The sequence below is a fragment of the Drosophila guanche genome, unplaced genomic scaffold, assembly GCF_900245975.1.
Source record: "Drosophila guanche unplaced genomic scaffold, DGUA_6, whole genome shotgun sequence".
Taxonomy (NCBI): domain Eukaryota; kingdom Metazoa; phylum Arthropoda; class Insecta; order Diptera; family Drosophilidae; genus Drosophila; species Drosophila guanche.
Genome location: NW_022995760.1, coordinates 554604 through 582230, shown reverse-complemented (window position 1 = coordinate 582230; position 27627 = coordinate 554604). Strand labels below are relative to the sequence as shown.

The window sequence follows — 27627 nt, the reverse complement described above, 5'->3', positions numbered from 1 at the left end:
CCCCCCCCCCCCCCACTCTCATGCTCTTTTGTTGATGTTTTTTTGTGGCATGATTGATTTGATTTTACGTTGATTTGATTTGTTGTTAACTCATTTTGTTGTACGGCGAAAAATGCATTTTGCGCGGCCATTTGACATCGGACCTTTGACCCATACTCACACACATACAAACCCCCACACCCACACACACACACACACACACACACACATCAATTCCAATGCCTCATATCCGTATCCATCAACGATGGTTAGCTCTCCTCATGCGATTCCATTCAATTAGCTGTTGTACTAACCCACCATCATCATCCTTTAATGATTGAGAAATGTGTGGCAACCCTGGCTAAGCGAGAGCATGTCCACAGGGCTGTCAGACTTATAGACTTATATAGATGGCAATGCTCAATGGATCTTGGACTCGAATTGAGAGTTTTGTCAGAGTTTTGGCAAAAGAATTTTACTGCAGGTACAGTCATCACAAAAACAAAACTAAGGCACAGCAGTTGCCAGATAATCGGGGCGCAAAAAACGCTTCAGTCAGTTTCCAAACGAACGAGTAAAAAAAACAACAACAACAAAAATGACTGCAATCTCGCAGTTGCAAAGAAAAAATCTCACCATTCCCCAAAAGAAATTACTGAAAATTGCATTTTCTGGCGGAATCAATCAAGGAATCCGAATGAAAGCTTTTCGTTTTTGCTAGGCTCCCGGGAAACATATCAGACAGAGCCAAAGGGAAATGCGTAAGAGGAAAACGCTGTGGAAAATGCAATGGAAAATACGAATGGGAACTCTTGGGCGGACTGAGGAAAGTCCTGGAGGAGAGGGGAGAGCGGAGGTGTGCGTGTGAAAAGCGAAATCGTGTTAATTAATTTGCCTGTCGACTGACCCCGAAATGAGGGAGGAGCTCGACACCTGACCCCGCCAATGCTTAGCTCCAAGTCCCCAGTCATTTCTCCCCCCTTGAAAATGGATGAACCCCCGAAGGGCCAACCGCCCGACGATTGCGTGCCAATTAACCTCGTTTCCCTCTTCAGGGGTTCCGAGAAGGGGAACGAGAAGGATCTGCAAAACTTGGGCGAGTGCAAAATTTCATGTTTGGCTTTGGCCCAAAAAACATTTTGCATTATTTTTTGTGCTCATATTTCCAGCTAGCCAACAGACTTTTTTGCGTGGGCTACAACTACTACTATTTGCTGTGTGTGTGGGTTTTTCTTTATTTGTTCAGCTTTAATTATCGCTTGCTGGACGGAAATTATGCTGGGAAACCCTGGCATCCATACCACAGCACACCACAAACGCACTCGCACTCGCACTCACGCGTTTCATTCGATGGCCAGAAACCAGGAAACACTTTGCTAAATTCTGCATTGTTTCCCTCACACCCTCTATGAATATTTTCCCTGGTCCTGCAGATGAAATGTTCTCTATGCCATGGAGGGCATGCATGCTCTTTCTCCTTTTGGGAATACCTCTTAATTTTTGTGCACTTGGAAAGCGTCCAGAGATTTGTCTCTTTTGAATATATATGAATTTAATATACCTCAAAAATGGTAAATTTCCCTTCCGAACGATAATCCATCTCAACTGCGATTAAAATCGGAGCAACCAAAAGAAACATTCGCTTAAGCTTGCCTTCCAGGGTATTCCATTTTTCGAGTGCTGTACTTTCCTTCTTTTGTTGTTTGGTTTGGGTTTTTTGGTTGCTGTTGTTTTTTTTTTGGCGGAGAGACGCCTACACACACACACACACACACTTAACAGTACGCACCGTTTGCTGCATTGCATACTTGCAGGCGCGAAATGTAATTAAGCTGCCAAAAACCCAGCGGGGTTTCGCCTCCCCATATTCCCCCCACCGCCTATTCTGGCACACAAATCCCTGCCCCGTAAAGGGGTGTGGCAGGGTCCTCGAGTTAATTAAAACGATTAAGTTCGGCATAGTTCAGCGGCCGTGCATTGTCCGCATTTTTGGGGGCTTTTTGCAGCCGCTCAACTGCCTTCCGCGGCATGGCCTGGCAGTAGATCTGGGCTTTGAATTTTGCAAGTGATTTGTGCCAAAGGAAGTGCTAGCGAAACAGAGATCATAATTATTCCCAATGATTCTTTGATTACATTCCTTTGGATAACATAAAAGGTGAAGCGACTTTTGGGCTGTGGAAGACGGACACTGCTTGAGAATTGCCTTCCCAAAAAAGAGAGAGACAGCTGATCGATAGATGTAAGATGAATTATGCGATGCTTGGATTGCAGGGAAATCCCTGCAGCCGAGTTGCGACTCCTTAAATCATGACTCCTGCTCCCTGGTGGCTCATTCCCGGATTCAATAACACCGACAATCGCAGCAGCTTGATGCGCATCTAACGGCCAAAAGAAATGCAATAAAATGAGAAGTCCCCAAGGCGCCAATTGCGTGATAGAATGAGAGAGAGAGAGGATTGATGTGTGTGTGTGTGTGTGACAGAGAATACCACAATGATGTACCCAAGATACAACCTACAAAAAAACAATAGAAAAGAAAAGAAAATAAAAGAGAGCAATAAAAAATAAAGATTTTGACTTTTACGTATGCGTAACGTCTCTGTCTCTGTCTCTCTCTCTTTCTCTTTCTCTTTCTCTCTTTCTCTTTCTCTCTTTTATTGTTCCCCTTGCGATTCTTTTTTTGCTCTTCTTTCATGTGTTTGTGTGTGTGTGCACTGCTTGGCGCAATATTAAAAATCCGAACACAAATATGCAGCGACATTTTTTCTGCACAATGTCTTCTTCCGCTTCGAACCGTACTTCCAGCCACTACTCCCATCCTCCCCCTCTGGCTCCATGCCTTCCTATAGCTGCAGCGCTGTCGCTGCGTTTTTGCACAGCCAAGCAGTCGAAACCATATTGATACCCTTTTAGCTTCAAGTTTAGAAATTTTAGTACACACTTCGTGCAGAATTGTAATTAATTTTTATAATTTTGTAAACGCTCATGAGCGAAAAACCAACGAAAATAACCCAAAACAAATGGTAGAGGTACAGGGTATTTCTCTGTCGAGACTCCATTCGATTGATGCCAGTTTTTGGCTGGTGCTTTCTTTTTTTTGTGTGCGCCTCTCCGACATCTTTTGTTAGCATAATTTTCGGGGCGCAGGCAACGGCGACGTTTTCTATGCACCACACACGCACATCTGTGTGTGTCTCTGTCAGTGTGTTTGTGTGTTTGTGTGTTTGTGCGATTGTTGTTTGTGTATGTGTGTGTTTGCCAGGCAAACAAATACCCCGCATGGCGTACGTACTTTTTTGCCGAAACTTTTCTGGCAACAATTGGGCGAAACGCAAATCGAACGCAGGTTGTGCCCCCTCCGCTCCGTTTATTCCGTATTCCGGATACCATATTCCCCCGTACAAGCGCACACACACACACACACACACACATACGCACGCATACAAATGCAAACAAACACAAACATTCGTTCAATATATAAAACCAATTACATTCGTAAAAACAAAAGTAGGGGGAAAAATAGTAGAAGGAAACGCTGAAGAAGTGGACGGCATGAAACAGCAGGCAGAGGAGTGTAGGAGCGCAATGGCAGGAGGCAGAGGAGAGTAGCAGGCAGAAGGCGGAAGGCATGAGGCTGATGTTGATGATGACGACGACTGTCAAAAAATTGAAATTCGCAAAGGGAGGGGGAAACAGGCAGGGAAGGATATTTTGATGGAACCATCGGCAGAGAGAGTGAGAGAGAGAGAGAGAGAGGGAGAGAGGAAGGAAGGAAGTAGCGTGCGTTGACTTTACGGTTATTCCATGGATTGCAATCCATTCGCAATATGTACACAGCCTCCTACAGCCTTCCCCCAGCCACCATCTGCCTGCTGCTTTTTCCCCTATTAAGTCAGAAAGTTCTTTCAAAAATTTCTTATTCATCTGAAGGCCGAATCCTTCTGTCGTTTTCATACCCTCGATGCAAAACTCTGGCAGCGAATCTCTATCAAGTGGCTCCCAAAGCAAAAGCAACCGATATGACGCGGCTCTCAAATCGAAACGATCATTCTGTCGGTGTTGTTATACCCAATGGGAGATCTATTCAGCCAGATGATAGCTGCTGCAAGTTGCGCGCTTTCTGTTCTCATTCCATCTTGAATTCGTGCTGTTTGGGGATAGCTTTATCATCTACAAAATGCTGTAGCTCCATGGGTATCGTCCATTTCAATGCTACGCCATTCCCTTCTTCTACCACTTCTTGTTGCTGCCACTGCCACTGCCACTGCGACTGTTGCTGTGTATATTTACTATCGTTGCGTTCGTTTCCGTTTCCGTTTCAGTTCTCGTTTCTTGCTTTGCCCACTCTCATAATAATCATAATAATAACTGCTCTCTCCTTCTCCTGCCTTTCCACTCTTTCTCTATGCATATTTAGTTTCGGGGGGAGCCCCATGGAAACTTTTTTAATTAATTAGTACGTGAGCTGCTCAATGGGCAGGCAGCAGGCAGCAGCAAAAGCAGCAAAAGCAGCAGCAACAGCGGCTTCAGAGAGTCATTCGTTCCATGTTCCATGTTCGTTTCTGCCATAATTTGTTGGCTTTATGCGATTTACTGTACGCAAATTCGTGCACAAATCGCATGGAAATGAAAGGCAAAGGCGTGAAAAGTTTCCACATGGCCAACACTCGTCGTAAAGATTCGGTAGGGGCGGAATGGCATGAAATCCACCAGTTCTATAAAGCCATCAAACAATTTAACTGGCAGAATCCGTTATGAAATGCCTTTCCGACATGCTTATAAAACTTTCAGTGGCGAAAACTCCTCAAAGAACTTGAACCCCATCGAAAGCTGTCCTTTGATTGTTGGATCGACTCGAAGCGATTGTCGTTCAGCAAAATAGAAACGGTTATTAAACGTGAAATCAAAAGAAAGAAACCGAATTTTAAACTGAAAAAAATCATCCAATTACTTGCATCATCCTTGCAAACGCCGCTGCTGCTTGCCACACACACACAAAAAGTTGAGCGAAAAGCCACGAGCTCCCGAGTGACGGTGACCTCATGCTTGTGGCACTCGCACACACCTACAGCACACACAACACACAATAAAAGGCAAAGGAATTTTCCCATTTAGCTGGCAAATTTGGTGGAAAATGCGAGAAAATATATTTTTAAATTCGTATCGTATGGCGAAAACGGGAAACGGGAAAATCTGGAAATGGGGATGGGGATGAGGATGAGGAAATGGCAAAAATGCGTAACACATTTGTGTGCTGTGTGGAAAAAGGCATGCAAATTGTGAAGAAAATAAGTGGAAAGAGCAAAACTAACACGCAGCCATACATACATACATAGCCTCAGAGCCACACAACAATCGTTATAATCATTGTGCATAAAAATAATAATTATATTACCCTGCTCTTCCCCACCACCCAACCGCTGCGAAAGCATATACTTATACTCGTATACTCGTACTCTTCTACCATTTAAAATGCATATTGTTCTGTTACTAATACTCGTGCTCCTCTGTACTGTTTAATGTAAAGATGCCCTTTTTTGGGCATTTTACACAGAGCAAAACAAAAACTCATTCGTTTCCAACACCATCCCACCTATCCACAGAACGGGACGAAACCAGCCACCCATGTACACGGAGACGCTGCCCGGCGAGAGCCTTGCCTTGATGATTTCCTCCCTGACGGTGGAGATGGGCGGCAAGTACTACTGCACTGCGTCCTATGCAAATACCGAAATTCTCGAGACGAGCGTCACAATTACAACTTATGGTGAGTCCTTCCTCCTTCCTCCTTCCTCCTCCCTTTCTTTCCTTTTTTCCTTCCTTCCACGCGGCAAACTCTCAGTGAAGGCAAACGATAATGATGATTCGCGTTCGCATTCTCATTATCATTATCGTTATCGTTATCGTTAACATTACTATGAGTGTTATTATCATTTGTGTTCGTTGTTTCTGTTGTTGCTTCTTTGGATGGTAAGTATTTGGAATGGTGTACAGCACTGTAGTGCTTTAGTGCATTACTGTACTTAAGTCAAATGTTATTTGGAAATTTCAATCAAAGAGAGGCCAGAAGTTGCTTCAGGAGAAGAACAAAAGTGGGAGAACGAGATGATTTATTTCTCTGCCCAACACTGATCGCGGCTATGAAGCGAGACTGTACCAAGAAGTGTGCTTTGCATTTTGCAACACTGGTTCAAGAGTTTGAGGAATATTTTGTCATTAGTTTTCTGCTAGCTGTTGTCATGCTTGACTTGTCACCATTTTGATTGGCATAGCCGCCTTCAGACTGGAACTGAGAGTAATCGCCGTTCAACGTGATTCCTGCTCCGTGCCTGCCACACGATTCATTTATCTTGTTAGCAATTTGTGTCCCCGGCACACGGTTCGAGCTAACAGTTTGAAGTACAGCCTGCAGTCTAGTGCAGTGCAAGTGCAGCATTGCCCGGGTAGTAAGAAATTACAGTTTCTCTGGGATTTCATTGCAGGAGAGAGAGGAGGCGACAGTTCAGCGGACACATGTATAAAACAGCAGCGAGCAGAGAGCACTCACACACACACACACACACACATGTGACAAGGAGGCAACAACACGTTCCCCAATAAGCAGGACACGACACGCACACACCTTCTGCCAGAGGGATCCCCTTCCCTCTCCCCCTTATTTGGAAAAAAGGAATGGATAGTCGAGTGCACATAAGCGGCGGCACTGCCGTACTCTACTCTACGGTGCGCGCTTCAGCTCGAAAAACTTTTACGAGATTGATTTTTCTAAGCAATTTAAAGTTCGTTCTCATTGCACACGGAGAGGCACAAACCACGACTCTCTGCTCCTGTGGAAGCACTTTGTCTGTTCGTGATATGTGAGGAACTGCCTCCTCGTCCTGGCAAACATCTCATTGAGGGGCCAGTGGGCCAATGCCAGGTTGTTGCTGTGCAACAATTTGTGCCTGATATGGGCACTCCTTTCCTGGCATCATCCTCCTCTCCTTACACACTCTCCAATCGAGTCCCTCCCCACCCCACTCTCCAGTTCGGCCCTTTGTTTGTCCACTGGTTGAATGACGGGGTAGATCTGTGGCTACCATTGACACCAGTGTTGACAAACGCCAGGGCGCACTTTACGTGATAGAATCCCCAGGGCCAAAGCTACGATCGGCCTTGCAGGTATGGTTGGTTTAGAACTTTGTAGAACTAAAAAATTTAATACTTTTCTGTTGGAAAATTATAACTATAGAAGGAAGCAGACAAGAACAAACCGTGTTAAAGTCCCATTACCATGACTAAAGCCCTAAGCAATGAGTAGTGGGATATTTTTGCATGCATTTAAAGTTGTTTAGATTTGTTGGTCAAGTCTAGTGTTGTGCGTGTGATTCCTTGATTTTCAAGGGTTTCGGCTCGTCTTCCGTTCACATTTTAAAGAGCTGCAGCTCTTCCAAATGGAATATTACATGTTAAGCCTGTGGTAAGCCCCAGCCATTAACCGCTTCTCTGTCCCTTGTCCTCTGGTCCTAGTTCTTCCCTGCAACGTGCAACCGACTCGACCAGCTTTCAAATACAAAACCCAACAGCAGTTGGTTATCAACACCAGATACTAAGAGTACATGAAGAGGCATCTGAATCTGAATCAGAATCAGAATCAGAATCAGAGGGAGCCCCAAAACCACTGCCGCAGTGCCTCACTGCCGCACTGCCATTGTGTTGACAACTCAGAAGTTGCATTTAGTTAAGCAAATAAGCAGCCAGGGACACGACACGAAGATATACTACTCGCATTCCTCCCCGTACATACGTACATAGGTGGCCGAATGGAAGGAAGGCTGAAGGCAAATTGCAAGATTTACTTTTGCCATGAAAAGCCAACATGCACGAGAGCCTGGGGCTTTCACAGGGACGGGGATAGGGACATACACAGTGGCATATTTACATATCGTTGTTTGTGGCACTGCACAGTCACAGCTTAATATTTCAATATTTATGCTTTTCATAAATGCATATTCCTCGAAGCACACAGAACTTCCGCCAGAAGGAGAAGCACACACAACAAACAGTAGAAGCGCCATCGAGTGGATTGCATTCTGGCAGACACTTGACTAGAATTACATTTGTGAAGGCATTTAAAGCGCATTAGACGTGTGCAGACAATGCATTAATTAAATATTTATACACTTCCATCGATGCTCGGAACCGATAATTGCTGGCATTCTCGGTCAATCTAATTGACACTAATCGTCTTGATTGCAGATATTAAGAACACAGTTTGTATTCTCTACGACTTGTCAAAAGATGCCTCACTGCACAATTGACTGGCACAATGTGCTCCATCTGTTCGCCACGTTCTCCACATTCTTGCGTCTCAATTATTTGTCGACTCTAGAGTGTCTTTCCTTACTATTGGCTTTATTCAGGAATTGTTGAACAGTTTTTGGCTCTATTGCATTGCAATTTGTTTCCGTGATTAATTTGATCTAAAGAGCATGTTTGTAATCATGATTGAAGACTCTCTCTCTCTCTCTCTCTCTCTCTCTCGTCCGACAATTGGGTAAAGAGATTGACAGCTATGTACATGGATGGAGGCCTTAGTTCTGCTGTCATCTGTCATCTTTAAGGGCCACAAATTTAAACAGCCACCCACCAAAAACTCTGTTGCTCTGTTGCAATTGTGTGTTCCGTGCTTATCTTTCTCTGTAGCATTTTGTTGTAATAAGTTGCTGCTGCTGCAACTTTTTCAATAAGTTGTGATGTCTGGATGTTTGACCATGGCCGCGGCATCTTTACTCATCCTGCCACCTGGAACCCAGCTCTGGCTCTGGCTCTACCTCTTTGGTCTGCTGCTTTTGCTAGTGTCCTTGTTCAAACTAATAATGAAATCGTAAACTAGTTCATCTTTTTTCCTACTCCTGGCGGGCATACGTGTGTGTGTGTGAGTGTGAGGGTGTAGATGAATGTGAGAAACGCCAGAGCCAGCGAAAAGTGTTTGAACAACAAAATCTCACACGCTACGACAATGCGCCAGGCAGGCAGGCAGGCAGGCAGAAAAAGGAGAGAACTTGCAAAGAACAGAACGAGAAGGAGAGAAGTGATGTGACAGCAGCAGCAACTTTAAGTTACTCTTTTTCGAAAGAGAGTATAGCGAATGCAACAAGAGAAATGCCATGCAGTTGCCATGGAAGTTATACTTGAGATCGAATGCCAAGATAAGACACCTTTGCAGTTTTGCCAGCTGCTCTCGCCCATGAAGCAACTATAGTTGCTTCATGCACACGCCCTCTCACTATTCTGCCTCTCTCTCTCTCTCTCTCTCTCGTTCAGCCGTAAAGCGGAATTGCAGATCGTGTCGCCGTATTATAACGGTGTTTTGCATTAGATCTGTTAGGGTATTTACAGTATCAACTGTCCCATCGTTTGCTCATTCTTTCTGGTTATTTATTTTACGAGTACGAGTCGATGCTCCTGTTGCTGTTTCTGTTGTTGTTGCTGCCGCTGCTGCTGCTTCCCTCTGTAAGCAGTTGTCTGGCACAAGGATGGCATGAGGGATAAGGAGCTGCACAGGACATACAATATGTGTGTAAGCCCAGACACTGCCAATAAAAAATTGCAAATAGAAAATGTTTTTAACACAACTTTCCGTTATTTTGGCTTCTGCTTTGGCTTTCTCGCTCCCCCTCTCTGTCCAAATCGAATGCCGGACATCTCTGGGTGCATGTCCGTGCATGTCTCTGTGCATGTTTGAGCTTGACAGTCAGCAGACAGAGAGTGTGCCCGAGCGAGGAACATACAGAAAGACAGACAGGCCAAAGCAGAGAAGAGCAGAGCAGAGCTGAGCGATTGAGATGGCTTGTTATTACACTGATTTATAAATAAACTGTAAATATTTGGGGGCCATACACATGTTGGAGAATCGACAGCAGACACAGCAGAGAACGAAGAAGGATTTCCACAATTTCCGCTTGGAATGCAAAATGCTATTCCAAATGCAATGGCCATCTATTTGGAGTGACCTTTCCTGGCACTTTTTTATTTAGCCCTGGATTGAGCCTGGCCGTTGAGCACAATTGTGCCTGTGAATCAAAGCTGTACTTTGAATTTTGTATTGCTTTGCCTTTGAGGTTGAGCCGCCAGAGTCGGCCCCGCCCCCGCTTGTGATTATGTTTTTTCTCCGCATTAAACTAAACAAACAACTGATGGTCCCAGAAAAATCTTCCGCTTCACGCCTCGATTCTGACTCCGACTCAGACTCCGACTCCCTCTGCCTCTCTGCTGTCTTGGCATCTACTACTACTATTTGTGTTTGTGCTTTGAATTGTATGGCAAGTATTTGATTTAGGAATTCCAGCTTTTTGCAATTTCTTCTTTTTATTTTTGCTCGTTTTTCCCCCCCATTTTCAATTTCCAAGTCATCCCTCTGCTCCTGCTCCTGCTCCTGCTGCTGCTGCAGTGGAGATTTATTGGCAGGAGCCCAGGAATCACAAACCCGATGCCAAGTCTGAGTCCAAGTACAAGTCCAAGTCTTTGTCGACAATCCGAATGCTCGTTAGGGTCGAGACTGAGACTGACCCTTAGAGCAAGCAGTGGCTATGGCAAGCAGTGGAACGGGCCGGGCCGGGCCGGGCGCATGTTGTCTGCTGCTTGCTGCTTGCTACTTGAGGATTTGTCGCGCACACGTCTTGGCTTTGGATTGCTTTTATGTGCCTGACAGTTTGTTTAAAATTATATTACATATACGCCACGTACAGGCTCCACCTACTCCTTCACACCCTCCGCTTGGATTATCGCCCAGGGGGCTGCCTTGCACTTTTCATACCTTTTAATCGTGAGGGATGCCAAGCGTCTCTCTGAGTGTTGGCTTAAGCTTTACAACTGCAATATTCAATACGTTTTCTTGTGAATAATTGGAAGGTATTTGCTAGTCCTCTACTGTCTCTCGGCCGTATGTGGCGTGTGTGTGCTCACTGGCTGTGTAAATGCCAGGGAAAATCAAACAATTTTCGCACACCTTTTCCACAGGAATTTGTACGTGAACGCCTCATTGTTTCAGCTGCTTTTGTTTCTAAGTCTAACAAGAGTTTCCCCCACATTTGTTCCTCTTTGTAGTGGCCATTACCTGGACAAATGCTCCAGAAAATCAATATCCGACCCTGGGCCAAGATTACGTGGTCATGTGCGAGGTAAAGGCCGATCCCAATCCCACCATTGACTGGCTTCGCAACGGAGATCCGGTAAGTAATTGATGTTTCCTTGCCTCACCTGGCCATCATAACTAATCCTTGGATTCTCTGTTGTAGATCCGCACTGGCGATAAGTATGTTGTGCAGACCCATGGCCTGCTCATCCATGATGTTCAGGAGACGGACGAGGGCATCTACACGTGCCGTGCGGCTGTCATTGATACGGGAGAGCTGCTGGAGCGCACCATTCGCGTGGAGGTATTCATCCAGCCGGTGATTGTCAGTCTGCCGGCAACGATGGAGGCCATCGAGGGCAAACCCTTTGCGGCCAACTGCACGGCCACCGGTAAGCCAGTGCCGGAGATCAGCTGGATCCGGGATGCCACACAGCTGAATGTGGCCACCGCCGAACGCTTCCAGGTGAATCCACAGACGGGTCTGGTCACAATCAACTCAGTGCGGGAGGACGACTACGGCACCTATACCTGTCTGGCCAAGAACAAGGCTGGCGTTGTGGATCAGAAGACCAAGCTGAATGTCCTGGTACGCCCTGCCATCTACGAGCTGTACAATGTGACTGGCAGCAGGACCAAGGAGATTGCCATCACCTGTCGGGCCAAGGGACGTCCCGCACCGGCCATCACCTTCCGCCGCTGGGGCACCCAGGAAGAGTACTCACCAGGCGTCCAGGTCGACGATGTGCGAATTGTTTTGGAGCGCTACTTTGACGAGGATCGCGGCGAGAGCTCTGGCACCCTGCGCATCGCCAACGCTGAGAGAACCGACGACGGCCTGTACCAGTGCATTGCGAAGAACAAGGGCGCCGAAGCCTTCAAGACGGGACACATCACGGTGGAGTTTGGGCCGGACTTTAGCCAGATGAAGGAGCTGCCGCCGGTGTTCACATGGGACCAGCGCAAGGCCAATCTCAGCTGCCTGGCCATGGGCATACCGAACGCCACCATTGAGTGGCACTGGAACGGGCGCAAGATCAAGGAGCTGTACGACACAAATCTCAAGATCGTCGGCGCCGGTCCCCGCAGCGACCTCATCGTCCACCCTGTGACCCGTCAGTACTACTCCGCCTACAAGTGCATTGCCACCAATATCCATGGCACCGCCGAGCACGACATGCAGCTGAAGGAGGCCCGCGTCCCGGAGTTCGTGTCGGCGGCAGTGCCGCGCCAGCTGACGGCCACCACCATAACATTTGACATACGCGGCCCACCCACCGAACTGGGACTGCCCATCCTGGCCTTTAGTGTGCAGTACAAGGAGGCCCTTAATCCCGACTGGTCCACGGCGTACAACCGCAGCTGGTCGCCCGATTCCCCGTACATTGTCGAGGGTCTGCGCCCCCAGACCGAGTACAGCTTCCGTTTTGCGGCCAGGAACCAGGTGGGTCTCGGCAACTGGGGCGTCAACCAGAAGCAGTCCACGCCGCGCCGCTCCGCACCCGAGGAACCCAAGCCCCTGCACAATCCTGTCCAGCATGACAAGGAGGAGCCCGTGGTCGTGTCGCCCTACTCGGATCACTTTGAACTGCGCTGGGGAGTGCCCGCCGACAATGGGGAGCCCATCGATCGCTACCAGATCAAGTATTGTCCGGTAAGAACATAAACATTTGGCGCTCTCTGCATGAGATCATCCGAAAACAGATCATTGATCATCATTGGTTTTTGCAGGGCATGAAGATCAGTGGCTCTTGGACCGAGCTAGAGGACAGATGCAATACGGTGGATGTGGTCGAGACCACATCGTATGAGATGACCGACCTCAATGGGAACACGTACTACCGCATCGAGCTGAAGGCGCATAATGCCATCGGTTACTCGTCGCCGGCATCGATCATCATGAAGACGACACGAGGTGAGTCCGATTCCGCTAACAATAATCTCGGCACGTTGCTCTATTCGGCCGGGCTCAACTCCGGCGTCGGGTCGCTACACAAACAACTGTTCACGACCACCACAAGAGCCTCCACATCGACAATCACGACAACCATCACCACCACAATCATTGCGCTGGCCACCACCATAAGCGTAACATTAGTTAGTGTCCTAGCCTCAATGTTAGTCTAAAAAGCCCAAAAACAAAAGCTCAAGTCATCGAAAGCGGAATGCATAATCTCTCTGCAATCGATCGATCGATACACGATAGACACGCGCAACACTCACACTGGGCGGGGGACACACAGTGGGCCACACAAGTGTACTAAATATACAGTGTTTGGCCCAATGTTTGAACCCCTGAAGCAGGCATCCATATCGATTGAGAACCGCCCTCTCAAATGATCTACAAGATCCCAGAAAACAAAACAAAACAAAAAACAAAGAGAAAAATAAACATACATATATACAATCGATAGATATCGAACACACGAACACACACCCACACACACACACACACTCGATTTTTACTGCTCTAAATATATGCTATATATGAAATATATATGATATACCCCCAGATATAACTACTATCAACTATCGTTTATCGTTTATCGACTACTTTTGCATACATCGATTTCTGTAGTGTTTATTTCAACTTGCGTTTCATCATCATCTCAATTCAGATTCAGTGTGAATCCAATGTCTCTCGTCTCTTCGTCTGTCATTTATCGTTTATCATTATTATTCGCCCTCTCTATACATCTCTCTTCTTTGCTCTTTTGTTGTCGAAACATCGTTTTTGTTTTGCATGCGCCTTTCGTTTCGTTTCGTTTCGTTTCGTTAGAGCATCCACAAAGAGCATACTCTATACTCTCCTCGGTATATTCTTCCATAACCAGTAGGCCGTAATTGTATACATTCCACCCACACCCACGCCCACACACTGAAACACTGAGTACTGCAACGCAGTTGATAAACATTATGGAAAAAGCCAAATCAAATATCAAGCCCTCCCCCCATCATAGAAATGGCCCCCTGAAAGCCCCCACCCATTCATGTCTCATATGGCGCGTGCGTGCGCGCATCAGTAAAAATGTCTGAAGTTGTATAGAAATAAAGAATTAGAGATGCGCGCAGGCCCGAAATCAACACTAAATACCTTAATATTATTATGTTCTCTATACTTTTTTTTTAATAAAATTCTTAAGCATTTACTTAATTATAATTACCAAGCGAAACAAAAAGAAAAGGAAAACACACTAATACTTTCTATAACAGAGAATTTGAAAGTGAAGAATCAATTTATAATTTTATATTTTTGTGTGTTGTAATATTTTGTTTGAATAATGTGTGACCCCCACGAATATACATACATACATACCCTGTTAAATGTAAACCATCTATCTAGCTCGTAAACACAACAAGAAATGAAACAAATGCAAAAAGCGCAATTAAATTAGAAATCAACAAAAAAGCCTTTAATTTGTTTCTTTCCATTATGTTTTGTTTTGATTTCGTATCCACTAGAATCACCATTTTTACTTTTATTTTAAATTAATTTTATCATTTGATTGGAATTTGAATTGATTTTGTGTATACTACTACTGCTGCGTCTACTATTTCTATATTTCTTTAGTTAATTTTTCAATTATAAGCGACAAAAGAAAAGTTTCTCAAATAAAACAAAGAAAAACCAACAAACAAACTGTAATTTACTGCCAATGCCACATTTCGTTCGTTTTCTCTTTTATTATCGTATCGTATCGTATCGTTATCGTTATGTGTATCGTCTCTCGTATCGTATCTTATCGAAACACATGCCTGCGTTGTCTTTCTATTTGTTTCACTTTCAATCGCTCGCTCGCTCTCTATTGCTATCGCTGTGACTGTCTTGCTGTCTCCTTCTTCATCATCGTTTACTTAGCATATATAATTATTATCTGTTGGTTTGTCACTAGTTTGTATCTTTGTGTTTTGTGTGTGTTTTTGTCGCTATCCCTATATCCTTTATCCCCGCTATATCCCACATATAATTGATCCCTCCCACTATGATCTTATACTCAATACTCAATCAAATTTGTGTCTGCATTTAAGTAACAACTTAGTCATAGTTAATATTATTAACCGAACAACCACTAACACATGTCAAGAACCAAACGTCCCAACCCTCCGGCCAGACAAACAAACAACCAACCAAACAGCCAGAAAAAGCACACACATGAAACACTCGCATACCAAACTAGCAAACAACAAGAACAAATAACTAATCCTCCATAGTAGAAGACTCAAGTCGGGAGTGTTCTGGCAACCTCGAGCCTCTAACCCAACCGAAAGCTCTAACACGCAATGCAATTGTTGGTGTTCCTGAAATCTCTCTGCCATCTAAACTGGAAAATGGAACCCTACTACTGGAATTCCTAGGCAAACGTTGCAATAAAAGTGAATCCTTTAAAGCTTCTTTAATTCGAAAATGCATCATGGAGCGTCGACAAATTGTTCCGATAAGTTCGGAATTTCACGGAACCGCAGAATGAAACCACCTGTGGACCAGGCCTTAACTTTAATGTAGAACTCAATGGGATATTTAATTGGAGTCAACGAGATTTCAGGAGCATCAACAACAGCCACAAGCACTGGTCCGGGTCACTAGAGATTTCTGGAACACATCGGATTAACCCACACACCCACCACCACACATTCGTCGTCGTCGTCGCCCCAATAACCCAACAAAAAAAGAAACTAAAACAAGAAACTAAAACAATGCCTAAAAAATAACTCCGAAAATGTAATGTGCAAAAAGAAAATTCCAACCAACAACAAAAATGTTCTTTTTGTGTGTTTCCTTTTCTTCCTTTTTTTCTTCTACCACTTTTTCTTCTTTGTTTTTTCTCTCTTATATGCTGTGTGGGTGCTAAAAACCCACAAAACTACAACAAATAAAATCGAACGCAAAACAAAACCTGTAAAATGAAACGAAAAACCTCGAAAAACTGAACAAAACCGAACCGAACCGAAAATCCCCACGCCAAAACCTCGAAAACTCTCATCCAGACAATCCACATCCCCGCCCGTCAAAAGGCGGACAAGCTGCTGCTGCTGCTGCTCCGCCGCTGGTTCTACTGCTCTCCACTGCTTTCGCGCTGTTGCTACTGCTCCCGACGACGACTGCTTAAGCGAACAGCCACCAATCAGCAAGCTGTGCACGGAGGAATCTTCAACAGAAAGACAGACCACTTTTTCTCTGTCTTTCTTTCATTATTTGTCGTCGTCTCCATTGTGTAAATAATAAACCGAAGAAAAGAAAAGGAAAACAGTTTATCAACCACGAAAAAAAATATTAAAATAGCATGAAAAGGCGGAAATAAATACATAATATACATACATACTATGTGTTGAATGTGCTCAAGTAGAAAATATGTATGATCAATATGAAGACAAATATCACTAATGGTGGGGTCACCAAGAGTCACCATTCCATTAACTGTACAAAAAGAAAGCAAAAGAAATGAAATAATTAAAAAATAGTCAATGAAACGGAATGCCAAAACCTAATCATATGCATACATAATAATGATTAACGTTAATGATAATGATGATATATGTATGTACTTATTGTATGTATCCTACCATAACCGATGTCTTGTTTTAACCACTAAGCCACTGTTGATTTGTTGTTATTTAGTTAGTATGTACCACAGATATAAAACATACCTGTATGTACGAGTATATTTATGTATTGTCCACAATTCTTCCGAATACGATTACGATTACTATTCCCAGAAACCCGTTCCGCTTAGTTCCATGTGCATTCTACAACACTGCCAAGCGTACGAATCTACATAAATTAAACAAAATTTTAGTGAAATTCTACAACCAAAAACAAAAAACAACAAAAATGAATAATCATATATCAAATGCATACGAGTACAATTTATTGAAGAATAAATTACATTTAGCCAAAAGCTTTTCCGCTTCGACGCAGATGTCATCAAGCAGTTTCTGTTCTGTTTGTTTTTTGAGCGTATACGTTATCCGTTAAGAGGGGGACAATAAGTAACTAAGTTAAAGCAGCGTTTAAGCAGTGCACACTGCTCGGACTCGGGCTTGGGCTCCACTACGAATTTTTATCACATGGTGTAATTGAATTATGAAAACAAAACGTAAGAAGAAAGAGTCTCCGTTAATCATGAAAATGGATAATCCATAATACGAGCATATTAGTACTTAAATAATAATGAAAAACACAACTAGAATGCATTTCAATTTAGAAGAACATTCCTGTATTCCTGTATACAAACAAGACATTTTTTTTAGCAAGCGAAATGGATTTTTTTCTAGCCAAATATATCGGAAAACAAACAAAAACGAAATACAATTTATACCTTTACAATATCTAGTTATATATACTATATACATACAATATACACGTATAGCTAGAGAATAAATCAGCCCGCCTAACGTTGCTGAGAAGATGAGTGTTTTTTTTTTGTTTTTTTTTGTTCTAAGCGAGCTGCAAGCAGTACCAGCAGTACGGGGAGAAAAGCAGTGCTTTTAGCACAGACAGTGACACACACTCCCCCGCACATACTCCGTATAGGACATCTTGAATGTTGTAAGCAGTGTAATAAGAAACGATACCTAACAATTAAGCAGTTCATTTTTGGGTAAATAAAGAAATACTTAAAAAGCATGCAGTGTGTGACTATGACTTGGAAAGGGGAACCGCACCGCCACCCCACCGCTTGGAAGGCCCCTCCCAACGCTTGGAAGGTAAAATGCTGCAGTAATAGCATACCAGCCATATGTACGGGTATCATCATGGTACCATTTATATATATACACTATACTATATAGCATCATATTACTCCTTCTATCGATGCACACGAAATTAACCCAACAAAAACAACCGAAATTTGTTGATAATTGTTAATTATTATTAAATTGTATATTTTAGTTTCGAAAGCGACAAATCCTGTAACCGTGCCAGCACTCTCGAACAACCACCAAATCAATCAAGCTTATCATTTTCTGTATAGAAATATTCGTGTTATACCATCAATGAAATACTGCTTACAAAATATGCTTTATACACCAACAAAATGTTGTTCCTCCTTGTACACCCACACCCACACCCACACCCACACCATACATACACACAAAAGCATAGTACGTACACACCCAATTATATACAGATACATTTATTACGTATGTAAGCGAAAATGATTTGTAAACCCTAATTTCGAACTGCTTTACACTGCTTGTATACTTTGCATATTGGCATTTTTCTGTATTTTGCAATTGTACAAATGAAAAAAAAAAAAAAACGAAACAAAATAAAAATCACTGAAAATTCGTTTGAAATTTGTTAATTTTTGTGCTTCTCTCACTCTTTCACTTACGCTATCTCTCTATCCTTCTTCTATCTCTGTTTTTTCCCTCTTCTTCTGTGCTGAGTCCCTCCTGAGTCCCTGACCAACCTCCAACACTCCCCCTTTCGAAGGCTGCATGCAAAAAGAAGGCCTTGATGAAAATTCGTACCCATAAGTTTGTTGCTTCGTTTGAAACTGCTTTTCATGTCATGTCAATTGGTGCTAATATTTGAATTTTCCTTATGATTTTCGTATGGTTGTTAATCCCCCTTGGTTCAATTGCGATTATGTTTATTATTTCGATATTGATTTTCATTTGAAAATTTCGACTAATTCCGTTCTTTTTGTTTACCAACAAGTAATATACACACACACAAAAATGTAAAATACCATTAACCAAAAACCAAAAACCAGAACAAGAAGGTGAAAAAATAAACCAAAACAAAACAAAGCCAAAAATAATATAAGACGGGAACATAATACATACATACATAAATATGTGTAAGACTAGATGCTAATGGAGGTTCTGTCTATTCGTTGTATAGGATAGTTTCCAAGGTGCCAGGGTGCACTGTACTTTACCGCCTACTTAGCTTATAGAATATTGAATAGTACGACTTACATACCTACATATATATTTGAATGACAATTTACTAATCAAGTACAATTATTCCCTCCACCTCCACCTCCACCTACACCTACCGCATCCTGCATCTCTGTGCACCTTCCACACACTGCAACTGCAACTGCAACACCCAAACAGGTATCGATGTGATCCAAGTGGCCGAACGGCAGGTGCTCTCCTCCGCAGCCATCGTGGGCATCGCTGTGGGCGGTGTCCTGCTGCTGCTCTTCATCGTGGACCTACTCTGCTGCATTACCGTGCACATGGGCGTGATGGCGGCCATGTGCCGCAAGGCCAAGCGGTCGCCCTCGGAGATCGATGACGAGGCCAAGCTGGGAAGGTAAGCAATCGCTGAGGCGCAAGATCTACGAGAACCCATAACTTTTGTGGTACTACTTTTGTTTGGACCTCGAGAATATCCTCCCACAAACGAAACGAATATTGCACTAAAAATCGAAAACCGAAATCGAAAATCGAATTAAAATCTATCTCTTGTGTTTTTTCGTTGTGTTTCTTGTATCTTATACGTTGCGAACTAAAGCCGAAATTGCAAACGACCGGACTTCGAGTACAATTGGGTCTATGCGCGTCCCAAATCCTTGTTGTTCAATCGCAATTCGCTGATATCCGTCTGAGAGCGCGGCACCACACACAAAAATGCACCGAATTCAAAATTCAAAATTTAAAATTCAAATAAAAAATGCAATGATTCACTCCCAACTTACGTTTGTCATCCAGTTTTTTAGTGCAATATACAAAAGTTTTCAGTTTGCCACACAATCGAACTCACACAAACTCACTCGAAACTCAGCCACTAGCAGACGACCATTCATCCACTCACTCACTCACTTAGTTCACATTAGAACATTCATTCACACAGAAGACAAAGAAAAACACTCAACTTGTCTGTGACAAGTGATTCAATGTCCTTAGTTGTTTGGCTAATTGTAGTACAAGACATGTGAGGGATTTGATGTCCAACCTCTTGTTGGACAGTCTGCTGCTTTAGCGCCAGCGCCACAGACACATACACATACACACCACACACACATGACACAAGCATCATCGTTATCATTTCATTTACGATCATCTACTATTTGTATGTGTACTCTCTCTTCTTCTACTAAATCAACATCATCATGTATTATTCCAATCAATTCATCCAACACACAAAAATCCGACTAAATCCAACCAATCCAAAAACCAACCAAAACCTACAACCAACCAAAATACCGAAACCAAAATACCGAAACCAAATACCAACCAAATTACCATCTAACCAAGCAGTCTTTACGGTTGGCGTTTTCCGCTACCTTATTGCAGTGGACAGCTGGTTAAGGAGCCGCCACCGTCACCGTTGCCACTGCCGCCGCCAGTAAAGCTGGGCGGCTCGCCCATGACATCGCCATTGTACGTACCACCTCCTCCATAGATCTATGCATCCTACCACTGAATCTTCTCCTGATCTTTCTTTTGAGTTGAGTTCTTCATGCCTGCCTATCAGCCTCTACCCATCCACCTATCTAACAAGCACATCAATCTACTCATCTTCGCTCATTAGCACTGCATGCGCCACCCTCTAGTTAATATAGACATACCTACATTAGGTACATACTTTGTAGCCCTGTAGCTTTGTAGATCTAGTAGAAGGTAAGTGCTTTGCTTGCCTAGGAACAATCACACACCTTTTAACGAGTAGTAGCTATCAGCTGTGATTGCATGGCGGATCAGATCGTACAAGCATTAAGACTAATCAAACAATACTCTCTTCTTGTATAGGGACGAGAAGGAACCGCTGCGCACACCCACCGGCAGCATCAAGCAGAACTCCACCATCGAGTTCGATGGCCGCTTTGTGCACTCCCGCAGCGGGGAGATCATTGGCAAGAACTCGGCGGTGTAAGTGGGCCCAGGAGAGGAGAGGAGAGAGCCCACGAACGCCTCGCAGCGTGCACAAACCATACAGGAGGATGAATGTCGCCTAGAGAATGTATTCTAGAACGAGAACAAGCCAAAGCCACAGCTGGGGGACAACAACACATGGGAGCATCGATACAATATCGATGATGATTGATTGATTGATTGATGAATGGATTGATTGGCAAACTGAGTTGGTTTTACTTTACTTTCGTACACAGCGTAACTCTTACTAAATGTCTTACTTCATATAATACGATACGATATCCAATGCTACACATCTACTCACTTACACATAGCACTCTAAGCTCGACTCGACAAAAACAAAAGAAAAACAAACAAATGGATTACCGGAAAATCCCCCTCATCCCATTCACGTGTCCGTGTTGCTTAAGTTGCTTCCTAGTTTGTATTTATTTGTATTCGCTGCATTTTGTATTGCTTCGTTTCTCCCCTGCAGTCCCAGCCACCCAAGAGAACACCCAAACAGAAGCAAAACAAAAAGAAAGATAAAGAAAATGAAAGGAAAATGTAAACGTAGCCTAAGATAAATATATATATACAAAGATATATACATATGTATATGTATATGTATATGTATATGCAAGAGAAAAATCTTAAATTAATGCCTTACAAAACAAAGAAAAATTACATTTATTTAGCAGTTAAAGCGAGGAGGGAGGATTTATGCATGTAAGCCGTAAGCATGGAATAAGAACAATTTCTTTAGTATAACTAACTTAAACATGCCATAAATAAGTTGTAACCTTAAGTTTGCATTGCCCAACCACCCACTCCCACTCCCACTCCCTGCTCCCCACACACACCACACACCACATTCCCCATCCCACAATCCCATCACCTACCCACCAATTCGTAGTACTTAAAACGCTGAACAAAAGACTTGCGAGCATTTCTTTCTAGAACATGACATTAGAAGAAACAACAAAAAAAACATAAAACAAAAAGAAAAAGAAAAAGAAATGAACTTGAATATTTAGTTGATATGTGGACTCCTTGGTTTCCTATTGGTAAATCATATACTATACTTAATCCACAGCCACAAACAAGTATATTCTATGCGTAAGAATGAACAAAATGCTCAATGTACATTGATGTTAAACGAAATTTAAATGTTTGAAAAGGACCGCCCACAACTGCTTGACGCACTGGAAAGCTGAAAAACGCACTCCCGCTGCACTTGCCTCCCACGTAACACACAAAACACACACACAAATATGTGAAATGACAGTTCAAACAAAAACAAATGCTAAGGAAACACCTTAAAACTAAACTAAATTAATGCTAAGTTGTAGAGAAACGACGAGAACTACGAGATTGCCAAACACGAATGTTCGTTCGTTCGTTCGTTAGTTTACCTTTCGTTCATCTTTCATCTTATCCCCACTTCCATCAAGCAAAATGCAAATATCGCTCAGTTTTATGTTGAAAGTATTTTCGTATGTATTGTAAAAACTAAACAAATTCTAGTTAAGAGATCTGCAAATGCATTAATTAATGGATATATAAAGCCTATGAATATATATATATATATATATATGTACATGTATTTACAATTACTCAGTAAGTAAGTTTTTTTTTCCACACAAAACTACAAATAAAAACAAGCAAAAAACAAAAGAAACAAATACCGAACAACAACTACATGCTCGTACATACCCCAGTATAATCGTATATGTATACTCAACACACACACACCCATCTGAATATATGTATGTATGGTATGTTCCATGGAAAGCGCGTTTTGATTTGCCTCCCCTTAGAGCCCAGTGTTCCAGTCCCTTTGTCCCTTATTCCCCAATTATGGGAGATCGCTGCCTCCCGTCCCTTTCTGTTTGTTGCCCAAGAGCTTTTGTAGCTTCTGTTGCCTTGTCAGAGCTTTTTACCTATAAATATACAAGAATATTATACACAACCTATCGAATAATAATCCTGCAAGCAAAGCATACCACAGCCCAGATCAGCATCAGCCCATTCACCCGTTCAATGAATCGGCCCCACAATCTGTGCATGTACTTTATGCTGAACGTGCAGCATAAGTATCAAATATGATGCCAAAAGTAAACGGAGCGAAGCGTAAGCGGATCAGAGACGAGTGCACTTCTCGTACATTTCGGCAGAAAGCAGAGTGTAGCTTTTGATATACAAACATAAACCGAAAACGAACAAACTAAGCAAAATCTAAAGAAAATTATACACTAAATCTGAAACGGAGAAAAATAAATCATATTTACTGTACTATAAATCCAAACGAATGTTTTTTTTTTGCCATCAAAGTGGAGCAGCAATGGGTAATGGGCTGACACACGGAACACTTGCAAAACCAAGCCATCACAATCGGCAGGTCACTGCAAATCAACTTGCAAATCAGAGCTTTTCTTTTTAGACAGCTTGGGGTGGGTGCTAAAACATTATAACATAAACTGGTACGCCGACAGAAGAACAAAACGCTGATACAGAATCTTAGATACATATGTAACAAATTGTATTTGAGCATTGTACAACTATTATACAGCGCAGCAAGGGAGCCGAGCTTTGCTTGACTTGCATTTGAATGCAAGGTTTAAGTTCAGGAGCAAAGCCTTACAATTACGAGTATAGAGGATAGGAAAATATCTGGTTAATACATTCTGGGCAAAAAAATACGTTCAATAAATTCACTAAGTTGAGGCATTGAGTAACGGGACGAGGAACAGTTGCGTGACAAGTATGTACAGGCGAGACGGGCGGGGGCTGGGCTAGACCTCAATGCCGGAATCAGAGCGCTTTCCCTGGCGCTGGAGGGCATCCTCGGAGGTGAGTTTCGTCTTTTCGGTACGCGTGTGCCAGACGAGCACGTCCCGGCAGGAGTTGGCCAGCGGCTGCAGCTGTTGTCTCGTGGTAAGGTGTCGCAGAATCTCGCTCTCCTGGTAACCACGCTGCACCTCGTAAGAGAAGACTGCCTGCGGGTTCTTGATGAACAGATCCATGCTGATTGCGAAAGCGGCCATGTCGATGGGGAAAGGGCGCTCCGGCCGCCAGGCAGCATTGAAGCCCACCACCTGTGTATTGTCCTCGTTGAGAATGGGACGTTCCACCATCAGGCCGCCCACCAGACCGACGGGCCAGACGCCGACGTGGCCGGGCTTGATTTTCGTCATCTCGACAAAAAGTTCCGTGGAATAGGAGTTGTCGTCATCCATGAAGAAGACAATGGCATGTCGGTCCACATCCACGTGGGTGCGCAGCCAGGCCAGCGCCAGGTTGCGCTGCTCGACGCCTCGTGGCTTAATCCAGTTGGGATCCTTGCCCTGCAGCTTGAACTCGGGAGGCGTCTTGATGTTCAGCTGTGTGGATCGCTTCTCCAGCCCCGCCCGTTGCAGCAGGCTGCGCACCAGCGGAGTGGTAATGTTGGAGTCCTCCACAATGATCCAGTGCAGGTTGGGCAGCAGCATGAACAGGTGCGACAGCCTGTTGCGAGTGGGACAGAGTGGTTAGATGTTAGCAATTCAGTTTCCGGCCTGTAGAGGCCGCGCTCACCTGGTCAATTCCGCTTTCTGGGCTGGCCGTGAGTACGTCGGCGTTATGGCGTAGATGTGGGGCAACGTGTCCGCCTCTTGCTGGGCATACACGGCCTGCAGGTACTCTGGACCCTGGCAGGTGTGCTTCCCGTTGTGGTGGACAAGCTTGAGCACGATGAGGAAGACTATGATGAGCACCAGCACTTGGCGTGGGCGAATGCGAGCCTCCGACATGCTGGCATATGCCATTTAGGGAAGATTTCACGGAGATTTTATCTCTTTTAAACAAATTTCATGGAATGTCCAAAACAAACAATAACCGCGGAGCTATCGATAAAATACACCGTGAGGGCCTCGAAAATATACCGAAATATACGTTTTAATTTTCAAAATATACCGTACATATACCGTCGACTCAATTTCGATGTCAAAATATACCGTAAACGGTCACCCTGGTCACTAACCATATACACTAACCATATAGTCACTAACCACATAGTATAGTAGATTGTCAATTCAAAGGAAGCGAAACGTCACCGCAGAATGTGCGTCGCAAAGTCCCAGGCCTCTGCCAACGTCGCAGCTACAAGTATTAGTGCGTGTAGAACACGCAGCTAGAAGTCCCAGCTACATATGTATAAGTGCGTGTAGAGCACGCAGCCAGAAGTCCCAGCTACATCTGTATAAGTGCGTGTAGCCAATGATTTTTTAGCGCTCCAAACCGGTTCTGGCTTGATTCACACGGACACTGCAAGTAATGTATGTGTTGGTGCGCTGTCTTTCTGAAGTCCGATGGAACGAAAATTCGTTTTGATGATTTGATTTTTTTTTCGGGGCTTGGCGTATGAACCTGACCTACCGCAACATGTGCAGAATGAGGGGTGGGGGCTGGTGGACCTTTGGGGGTTGGAAAAAATAAATATACCATTAAAAGTTGTTATTGTAATTGTATGCAGTAATTGTTTAATATGCAGATTTTATACTGCTTTATTCAAAATTGTATGCATATATTATGGAAACGCATTCGCGCCTTCGCAGTGTCCGTGTGAATCAAACCAGAACCGGTTTGGAGCGATAAAAAATCATTGGCTACACGCACTTATACAGATGTAGGTGGGACTTCTGGCCGCGTGCTCTACACGCACTTATACAGATGTAGCTGGGACTTCTGGCTGCGTGCTCTACACGCACTTATACATATGTAGCTGGGACTTCTGGCTGCGTGCTCTACACGCACTTATACATATGTAGCTGGGACTTCTAGCTGCGTGTTCTACACGCACTAATACTTGTAGCTGCGACGTTGGCAGAGGCCTGGGACTTCGCGACGCACATTCTGCGGTGACCTTTCGCTTCCTATGAATTGACAATCTACTATACTATGTGGTTAGTGCCCTGGTCCAAAACAAACAAAAACCGCGTAGTTATCTAAACCGTACGACCCTCAAAAATATATCGAGATATCTTGTATTATATTCAAAATATACCAGAAACACGCCGACTAATAAGTATTTGGCGATACTGATATTCCTAGCTAGCTAGGCCCTCAGCACTTAAAATATATTTTTACCCGATCGATGAATAAATTGTCTGCAAGATATGAAAATTGTTTGTCTTATTTAAAAAGGTCATCATTGAGATGTTGAATAAAAAGTGAGAAAACCGAAAAGTATATAAAAACATTGTCTTTAATATTCCTTCAGAATGGAATTAAATAAATCGCTAAGACTTACCAATATCTTTAATGTGCCATATACATATATCGCCTTTTTTAGCTTTTAAAAATCCCTAAATACAGTACTACATTAGTTACTACATTTTTAGTGTGTGCTCGCTGACAGAGACTGGCTGCAAATTTAGCGATACATATCGCTCTCTCTTAGAGTTGTATGCTATGCACGAGCGCTAATTTTCAAGTGAATGATTAAACTTACTGACTCATTGAGCAGCCATCTTTAAAATTGAAAGCCTTTTCTTTTGCGTTTGTGTGTCAATTATTTCGTTAAAAATCAACACGATGTCCAACAATCAACATCAAATCGACTTCAAGCTGGAAGTTGGTGAAATCTCTTCACTAACTAACGACATCGCTACTCCGGCCAGTAAGGGCAAGGATTTGACTGTTGGCGACGCCACTCCGGCCAGTAAGGGCACGAATTTGACTGTTGGCGACTCCACTCCGGGCAGTGAGGGCAAGGATTTGACTGTTGGCGACGCCACTCCGGTCTGCAAAAGCGCCGAGCCTAACGCTTCGATGAATGCTACCGCTGGCAACTTGGGGCTAGCTTCGTCTACCAATGAAGACGCCACTATGGGAGCATCCAGCCACGTGGCCAGTGCACGCAAGTTGATTTTCCACGGCTGTTGCAAGTTGACGGACGAGGAGTTGTCTGAGCGCTACAAATTGAATGAAACGACTGACGAGGAGCTGGCTTCGGTGGGCCTCAATCGACAGGAGTTCATTGACTCCTATCGCGTAATGGACGAAATCTCAATTCTGCACGGAGAGCCGCAGCTCCTGAAAAAGAAGCCTGAATCAGACCCCGAGGCCAAGCCATTGAAGCACTTCTTATTAAAATATAGATTCCCATTGCTGAACGCTTTGGTTGTGCTCCTTTCCACCGATGATAAACTCTTCCGCACATTTATGCAGCGCGACTTGCCAACTGACTATCCGTTGCACCTGCCCACGTATCGAGATTATCTGCCCGAGGAGCGTAAAATCAATCTTTTCATAGGTTTTTGCAGACACCTGGACTCATTATACCTGGGGCCCAGGCGCTTGGAAGCTCTCAAAAAGGTGTCCACCTACATATTTGCCTTTCGCCAGCGTGAATTTGCAGCACGCGCTTGCAGCAACTTTTCATAATTAAATGTTTTTGCTGTACGATTAAATGCTGCATTTAAGTAGTCAATAAATCAAATGCTGCACGATTCCCTGCCTTGTTTCTTTTGTCTATGGTTAATTGGTCCATCTAGCTCTGGCTCTGGATCCAAATTGGGAATATCCCAGACATAGACAGATGGCGGTTATGTTTAGCTATGGATGTACATACATTTGGTATAGGCTAGGAGCTAGACCTCTATGGTATATAAAATATTTATGAGTACATATAGCTACAATTTGCTAAATTCTCCGTTTATTTGATTGGCTTTGTGGCCTCG

General features: G+C 43.7%; 3 protein-coding genes across 9 annotated transcripts in view; 2 read left to right on the top strand and 1 right to left on the bottom strand.

Moving 5' to 3' along the window:
- The window catches only part of LOC117590790 (fasciclin-2), a 73504-nt gene extending 52234 nt beyond the window's left edge, over positions 1–21270 (top strand). For 2 of the 7 annotated variants that reach the window (XM_034283739.1, XM_034283741.1), the window contains 7 exons: positions 5583–5746; positions 11068–11192; positions 11259–12749; positions 12827–13010; positions 19163–19364; positions 20348–20434; positions 20804–21270. In XM_034283739.1, coding sequence (XP_034139630.1) covers positions 5583–5746; positions 11068–11192; positions 11259–12749; positions 12827–13010; positions 19163–19364; positions 20348–20434; positions 20804–20927 — 2377 coding nt within the window. In that variant the 3' untranslated portion in view covers positions 20928–21270. Of the gene's footprint in view, positions 1–5582; positions 5747–11067; positions 11193–11258; positions 12750–12826; positions 13011–16081; positions 17188–19162; positions 19365–20311; positions 20435–20803 lie in introns of those variants that run through there. The other 5 variants (XM_034283738.1, XM_034283740.1, XM_034283742.1 and 2 more) reach the window with 3 other exon arrangements.
- A 2155-nt stretch (positions 21271–23425) lies between these two features.
- On the bottom strand, positions 23426–24788 carry LOC117590791 (galactosylgalactosylxylosylprotein 3-beta-glucuronosyltransferase I). Its single transcript, XM_034283746.1, has 2 exons — positions 24482–24788; positions 23426–24412 (listed from the first exon to the last, which is right to left on the bottom strand). The coding sequence occupies exons 1-2, from the start codon at positions 24709–24711 to the stop codon at positions 23701–23703; spliced, it is 942 nt and encodes a 313-aa protein (XP_034139637.1). The 5' UTR covers positions 24712–24788; the 3' UTR covers positions 23426–23700.
- A 1611-nt stretch (positions 24789–26399) lies between these two features.
- On the top strand, positions 26400–27331 carry LOC117590786. The gene has a single exon (XM_034283735.1). The coding sequence runs from the start codon at positions 26480–26482 to the stop codon at positions 27329–27331; it is 852 nt and encodes a 283-aa protein (XP_034139626.1). The 5' UTR covers positions 26400–26479.
- Positions 27332–27627: the final 296 nt, after the last annotated feature.